Source organism: Propithecus coquereli, unplaced genomic scaffold (assembly GCF_000956105.1).
Source record: "Propithecus coquereli isolate 6110/MARCELLA unplaced genomic scaffold, Pcoq_1.0 Scaffold440, whole genome shotgun sequence".
Classification (NCBI taxonomy): Eukaryota; Metazoa; Chordata; class Mammalia; order Primates; family Indriidae; genus Propithecus; species Propithecus coquereli.
This window is the reverse complement of record NW_012150175.1, coordinates 419,448-427,500: the sequence shown is the minus strand read 5'-3', so window position 1 is coordinate 427,500 and position 8,053 is coordinate 419,448. Positions and strand designations below refer to the sequence as shown.

Genomic DNA, 8,053 nt, shown 5'->3' with positions numbered 1-8,053 from the left:
TTTGACCCGGGGGGGGGGGTGTTGGCTCCTGGAGCATGCGCAGTCTTCACAGAAGGTGACGGGGAGGAAAATGCGGAGGCCGCGATTGCGTAGGCGCAGGTTCTGATTGGCTGCCGTCCGCGCGCGAGGGGCCGTGCCTACTCGTCGCCAAGTAAACAGGGCAGGGTGGGGGCGGGGCCAAGGAGGCGGCGCGACCGGGTTGGCCGGGCGGGGGCTGGGAGGTGTCGCGGATTGGTCGCGGCCGCGAGCTCGGCGGTGTGGAGCACGCCGGGTTCCGGAGCCGGCTGCCAGAGGGATGGACGAGACGAGCCCACTTGTGTCCCCCGAGCGGACCCTAGCCCGGGACTTCACCTTCCCGTCGGGCTCGGGAGCTCACTTTCCGCAGGTGCCTGGGGGCGCGGTCCGAGTGGCGGCGGCGGCCGGCTCCGGCCCCTCTCCGCCGGGCTCGCCCGGCCACGACCGGGAGCGGCAGCCACTGCTGGATCGGGCCCGGGGCGCGGTGGCCCAAGGCCAGACCCAAACCGTGGCGGTGCAGGCCCAAGCCCTGGCAGCCCAGGCCGCGGCGGCGGCGCATGCCGCGCAGGCCCACCGCGAGCGGAACGAGTTCCCGGAGGACCCCGAGTTCGAGGCGATGGTGCGGCAGGCCGAGGTGGCCATCGAGCGCTGCATCTTCCCGGAGCGCATCTACCAGGGCTCCAGCGGAAGCTACTTCGTTAAGGACCTTCAGGGGGTGAGAGCGGGGGTGGGGACCGCAGCCGCGGGCTCGGGGCAGGTGGGGCTCTGGGAGTTTTGGGCTTCGCACAGCCAGAGGGAGAAGGGAGGCTTGAAAGGCTGCAAAAGGGAGAAACTTCACAGTGAGCCCTGGCAGGATTTTGGGATGCCACGGAGGACTGGAGATGGGGAAGCTCTGCGGAATGACGAAATAAATCAGAACCCATTTGGTGGGGTAGGAGTGAGCGGAAAATGAAAAGAGGAAATTGACCAGATACAGGCCAGGGGCCCAGCTGTGTGGTGGGGCAATCTGCCTATGGACAGAGAAGCGCGAGGAGATGCAGCTTTCTAGGAGCTTACTTAGCTTTAAACTACTGGGACTACTTTTCGGCCATTGACCTTTAGGCTTGTTCTCTGTTTTTGGACCAAACCAGTTTGTTGGGCTTTGGGCCTGTTCCCTCTTTTCGGACCAAAGCAATGTGTCACTGTTCATTGAGGACAGTGGGTGACCGACCCATCAGGGACTCTGAGGATTCAGTTCCAGCCTTCTGTGTTGTAGGGGTTTCTCCTGCCACCGTCCCTGCGCTCTTACCGACAGACGATAATAATAGAGTGGGAGGCCTCACCAGTTTCATCTGTCCTGGTTATTGCTCACTTCTGGGAAAAGGTTCAAATCTTTGTCGATGGCTCCTCAGTTTAGAATGTGGAGTTTTAGAAAGATGAGACTGTCAGCTACTTTTTACTTTCATTTCTCTCCCAAGGCTATCAGCATTTTGCTTTTCAGCTAAGGCAGCGTGTTTGCTGACCTTTATTTTGTTCCATGCGTGTGTAAAAAGGGGTTGGTGATGGGATGAGATGGGGCATGGAGTGACCAGGTCAGCTGAGAAGTGGTCTTTATCCTTTTGAGAACTGCGGAAGAGTTCGTGGCATTTGACTCAGATAAAACCAGAGGTATCGTTGGAAGAACAGAGGGACAAGAAATATCAAGTTATCCCTGTCTTAAGTTTTCAGATGTGCCAGAATCGTTCATTGGAAAAATGTATTATTATTACACTTATTAAAATGATGGGTGTCAAAGTTTCCTCAGATTTTCCCTGCATCTCTCCTGTGTCATCTCTTTAGATGGGCAGTGTGCTGTTTTGATAGGAGTTCTGAGTGGCCAGGATGGGCTGTGACTTGTAGCTCTTGGTTAGGTTCATTGAATGACCCATTATTCACCCAGAGTTTGAGTTGTCCCTGAATTATCATCAAGAACCAAAGAGCAGGACTGGGCACGGTGGCTCACACCTGTAATCCTAGCACTCCGGGAGCCCGAGGAGAGAGGATTGCTTGAGCTCAGGAGTTCAAGACCAGCCTGAGCAAGAGTGAGACCCTGTCTCTACTATTAATAGAAAGAAATTAGCCAGACAACAACAACAAAATAGAAAAAATTAGCCAGGCATAGTGGCGCGTGCCTGTAGTCCTAGCTACCCAGGAGGCTGAGGCAGGAGGATCGCTTGAGCCTAGGAGTTTGAGGTTGCTGTGAGCTAGGCTGACACCACAGCACTCTAGCCCAGGCAAGAGAGTGAGACTCTTGTCTCAAAAAAAAAAAAAAAAAAAAAGAACCAAAGAGCAGTTCTACCATCAACTCAGTTTACATAAACTGAGTTGGAAAAAGCTTTGAAAGTAATAAGTCTTTCCAAGTCTCTTAGGGAGCTCAAATGGGAACCGTCATTTTTAGAAGCTATGAGAGGTGATTACCCTGTGGTCTAAATGTTTACAAGATGCTTTTATTTTTTTATTTGGAAACAGAATGAGACCTGAGATATGAGTTGTTTTTGTTTTTTGGTTTTTTTTAGCTTGTTGGCTGGCTCATGTAAGAAGGGGCTAAGATTATCATTGATAGGTAGGTACTGGAGAAGGAGGAAGATTTTTGTTTTTCTTTCATGACTGTTACAGCTCTGTTTGAAGTGTGTTAGGCCAACTGAGAAGTGATCTGGTGCATTGACAAGTGGGAGTAATACGATCTCTCCACTCTGTCTGCTAGGTAAAGTACTACCATCTCAGTACATAGGCCACAGAGGATGACAGATCATAGGTGGTATGTTTCTTGGTGATTTTAGGATTCCAGGCCACTATCTTTTCTTGGAGGGGAAGTCAAAACATAGATGCCCTGACAAAACTTATTAATGGACCCAGCCTGCTTCCACTGAGGAAAATATTGTTTAGAACACAGGACCACTTCCTAAGTGCTGTGGTGGGTTAGACTGGCCCACAGACTGACTGTATTTGGAATTGTCATCTTTGACTTTGCTCCAAATGTATTTATTTTAGTTAACAAATATTTACATAGCGCTTTATATATGCCAGGTACTGTTTTAAGTGCTTTATAAATAATAATTCACTTAATCCTCATAACCACCCTCCGAGGTGGGTACTATTATTATCTCCACAGGTGAGAACACTGAAGCACACAGAGTGTAAGTAATTTTCTCAAGGTCTCACAGCTAGTAAGTGGTAGAGGCAGGATTAGACCCAGGCAGATTGACTCTTGGAGCGCACGCTTCTAACCACCATGCTCTGCTGCCTCAGAGTCAGTCATCTGAATTTCTGGTTTCTCTTTTCAGGTGCTTATTGGTTAGTATTGAATTTGGCTATGTGTGACAGATATTTTAAGATAATAATGACTTGAAAAAAAGGTTCCTTTATCTCTCAGGTAAAAGAAGTCTATAGACTGTAGGGGCTGGCAAGGCATTTCACTTTACTGGGCATGTACGCTCCTTCCATCCTGCCGATTAGCTATCCTTAGCGTGTGGCTGCCACTTTGTGATCCAGAATAGCTACTCAAGCTGCAGCATCTGTCTGCTTTGCAGCTGGTTGGCAGAAGGAAAGGGAGAAGGAGAATATGCCCCCACCCTTGAAGGCATTTCCTAGAAGTTGCACCAGACTCTTCTGCTTATATCGCATTGTCTAGAACTAAGCTGCAGTAGTAGCTGGGAACTCTAGGCTTTCTTTTGCGTAGCTAAAAATTAGGGGTCTTATGTCCAGGGAAGAAGGGGGAACAGAGATTGGGAGACCCAACAGTTTCTGCAATACCTACTTTTGGAACTTAGTCTGAAAGATTTTTGAAGACAATAACTCTGATTCCATTTCCCTATTTAGGAGGGTTTCTACCTCAGTGGGGACCTGGAACAGTAAGACAGAAAATGCTAGTCATGGTAAAGAGTGTTCCCATTTCCCCTCCTCACTTACATCCTTGTGCTTCAGGTCTTGTGCTCACTCAATTACAGAATTTGCAGGCATTTTCTCTTTTGTTTAGAGTAATACTAGATGTTCATATTGCTAAGAACCATAGAACAGCATGTGACTTACTAGTTTAAGAGGATTAAACGAGATGTCACACATGAAAGCCCCTGGCATAGTTCCTGGTGCTTATTGGGAGCTCAGAGATTTTTGTTTTTAATTTATATACCTACTGACCTCTGAATTAGGCTTTCTTAGATACATGGTATTGAATAAGGGAAGAGTATTATAATTTTTTTTTTAGATGGGGTCTTGCTTTGTAGCCCATGCTGGAGTACAGTGGCATGATCATAGCTCACTGCAGCCTTGAACTCCTAGGCTCATGTGATCCCCCTGCCTCAGCCTCCTGAGTAGCTGGAACTACAGGTGAATGCCTGGCTAATTTTTCTTATTTTTATTTTTTTAGAGAAAGGGTCTTGCTATGTTGCCCAGGCCGGTCTCAAACTCCTGGCCTCAAGCCATCCTTGTGCCTCAGCCTCCCAAGTTGTATGAGTCACCATGCCTGGCAAAAGTAGTATAATTTTGAGAAGATACTTTAATAACCATTGAGAGGAGTAACTCATTAGATAATGCTAATTGGTATTTGCATCAAAATACCAATTACATTGTCCATACGTTCTAGGAATTTGGCCTCATATCAGTGATTTTCAACCTTTTAAAAATACTTTATCCACCTAGATTTTGTCATAAGATGGTATTTTTTCCCATTTTTCAAATATACAATTGTTATATATTAAATGTACATTTTCCAACTACCCTCCAAGAAATTTTGGTGTCCTTCCACTTGGTCGAGAACCACACTGATAGCCGTCACCAAATAGAGAATCTCAAATAGAGTAAAATTATTTTACTAAAATGTTAAGAGGCAGTCAAGTTTGTATATTATATACCGATGTAGGTCTTGAGACTTTAAGCATCATCTGCCGTTTCTTATAGGGAGCTGTTCCAAGCCACAGGTTGTAATGGGTGAGGCAGGCAGGATGATGGCAGTGGGGTGGGAAAATAAATACGGGCTAAATCTGCTTCACTACATTCTATGTATTTGGATCCCATCCTCTTTTGGGGTTTTATATATTTGGAGTACCCCATCTTGCTCCCTTTTGTAAGAGTCGACATGTAAAAAGGCCTTTCTACCTAAATGGCTGAATCAAGGACTGCTGTTTCCCTCCAACTTCTATTATAGAATACAGCAATTCTTAAGAGTGTGGCCCAGAAACCCCTAGGAGTTCCTTCTTTAGGGTCACAAGTCAAAACTATTTTATTATAATTCTAAGACTTTATTTACCCTTTTCATTCTCATTTCCTTATGACTGTAAGGTGGAGATTTCCGGAGACTACATGATATGTAATATTGAAACATTGAATACTAAGGAAGATGTGAGAATACAGTTATCATCTATTAAATCAGACATTGGAGAGGTTTACTGGTCTTGAACTTCTGGCCTCAAACAGTCCTCCTGCCTTAGCTTCCTGACTAGCTGGGATTACAGGCACAAGCTACTATACCTGGTCTAAAATATTTTTTTGAAAATATAGTTATTTTTCATAAAAAATAGGTCATTTATGTTAACATGCAATGGATTTTTTATTATTAAGTAAATTAATAGTTTTAACATTTCAGTTTTAAAAGAGTTTAAAGGGGTCTTGAGACCAAAAATTTTGAGAACCATCCACTGCATATTTACCAAACTTAAAAAAAACCCTCTTTTATAAAAGGTCACTTCTATATATTTCACTGTGCAATGTGAGTGGTGTGCTTGACCTGTTTTAAATTGTAGGGACCAGGTGTGGTGGCTCATGCCTGTAATCCTAGCACTTTGGGAGGCCAAGGCATGAGGATTGCTTGAGGTCAAGAGTTCAAGACCAGCTGGGGCAACATTGCGAGACCCTGTCTCTACTAACTAATTAAATAAATAAATTTATTTTAGGTTCCTAGAGGAAAGGGCCTCTTTTAGCATAGCATAATACCTTCTTGTTGCTGCTGTATAGACATAGGAAACCCTCTGGGTTCCATGTTCCAATAATTGGATGTGGGTCCTGACACCAGCCAACGAGTGGCCCCTTGCTTCCTTATGTGGTTCTGTTTTTATCCCCAGCTTCATGGACTACTGCTACTTAAGTTATCTATGCCTCACTCCCCCCTGTGTTAAAAGGGGGGATTAGTGAGTGAGTGTTAAGGAAAGGTATTTTTTAAAATATTGGCATTAAACTGAAGCTTTCTCCTAGATACAATAAAGGAATTGAAAGTCTATTAAAGAGAGAGAATGGTGAGAAAAATTAGGCAATAGTCATTTTCTTTCTCAGCTAAATACTGGTGGGTGTCTTTCTAATTTGAATGGTTTTAAAGTTTGTTCTCTATGAATGAGCAGAGTATTCTTGATTATTGGTAACATAGTTTATTATAAAAAGTGAACATTAGCTTTGGAAATTAGACCAGAGTCTGTTTTATGTCTTAATCTAGGAAAGCCACCCAATACTTGCACACCGTCTTGCACAAACTAGGTCCTGAGCAAATGTTAACAGAATTCAGTTGAACTGAGGCCTGCACTTAGTCCTGAAAGGCACTTGTCTCTCATTCTTTTGGAATGTACTTCTGTTCCTTCATTCTTCTTATCCTACCATTCCTTCATTTGTCTGGTCCAGACAGTATTTATTTTTTATTATTTTTTTCTAACCAGTATACAGTTGCAGCACAGACAGTATTCTTTGATGAAACCCCTGTACCACCAAGATAACCATAATTACTAATGCTTTTAGAGTCAATTCAATGCTTTCTGATTCTACTTATGGTGGAAGGAAATTGAGAAGTTTGAGATGTCAGTCTATAAATGACACTTGGCGGCAATCTTGGCCCTCAAGTTCTGCTTTCTTTAAATGGGAGTATTTACCACTTGGCCTCAGCCCTGATATTTTTCAGCCCCCACTAGTAGTAGGAATGTCTTGGTCTCCCTTTCACTGGGGACTAGCTTGGTTTTGTTTTGTTTTTCTTTTTCTTTTTCTTTTTGAGACAGGGTCTCACTCTCTCGCCCAGAGCTGGAGTACAGTGGCATGATCATAGTTCACTGCAACCTCGAACTCCTGGGCTCGAGCAGTCCTCCCACCTGAGCCTCCTGAGTATCTGGGAGTACAGGCATGCACCACTGTACCTAGCTAATTTTCTTATTTTTACATTTTGTAGAGATGGGGTCTCGCTGTGTTGCCCAGGCTGGTCTTGAACTCCTGGTATCAAGAGATCCTCCTGCCTTGGCCTCCCAAAGTGCTGGGATTATAGGTGTGAGCCACCATGCCTGGTGGGACCAGATTGTTGAATTCTACTTTGTGCCTCAATTGAACTGACTGTTGAGTTCTGGGACATGCTTCAAGTAGCCCTTTGGTTTTATTGTCCGGGTTCCAAAGAGTTACAGTGGACTCATCAGTCATTCTGAGTTGTGAGCCTGTTGCTACTGCTGCTTTGTTATTCAAAGACTGGGTTTCCAGGGGAGCAGAGACAGAGATGATACCTGTTAACTTAGGCCTCTGGCTAGCTGCTTTGGATAAGAAAGTAATTCTGAAGATTTATCTATGCATTTTGCTTTTGTCAGTAAATAGATAAGTTTGTCTGTAAGAATAAATTGGTTGTTTTTGGAGAGAGGAGGAGAGTTCTGTATTTCTTTTGCCCTCTGAAATCCTTGCAAGGCTTTCTTGAAGAAACTGGCCTCAAGATTGACCAATTATTATTAGAGACATGGACCTAACCAGTTCCTAATATGAGTATTTACTTAATGGAGGCAGATGAGTATATGTTGTCCGCTGCGACCTGCCATTCAGGAAGTGACACCCACAGGAAAATGTCTTATGACCCAGACTAGCTTGAGTTGGCTGTGAGGTGAGGGGAGAAGGAGAGTCATATGATTTGAAGATGAATCACTTGGATAGCATATTTTCTTTTTTTCCTTTGAATTATCAGTTTGGGGAGGAGAGGGAATGAGTAAAATGTAAAAAAACCTCAGAGGGCTGACTCTGGCCTGTGGAAGAAAACATTCAGGAGGGAGGGCCATAGTTTCTAGGCATCCCGTATTTC

At 44.7% G+C, this 8,053-nt stretch overlaps 1 protein-coding gene across 1 annotated transcript in view; it reads left to right on the top strand.

Moving 5' to 3' along the window:
* The first annotated feature begins 244 nt into the window (after positions 1–244).
* Positions 245–8,053, top strand: part of PI4K2A (phosphatidylinositol 4-kinase type 2 alpha) — a 54,378-nt gene continuing 46,569 nt past the window's right edge. Inside the window, exon 1 of the mRNA XM_012654450.1 lies at positions 245–730. Coding sequence (XP_012509904.1) covers positions 296–730 — 435 coding nt within the window. The 5' untranslated portion in view covers positions 245–295. The remainder of the gene's footprint in view (positions 731–8,053) is intronic.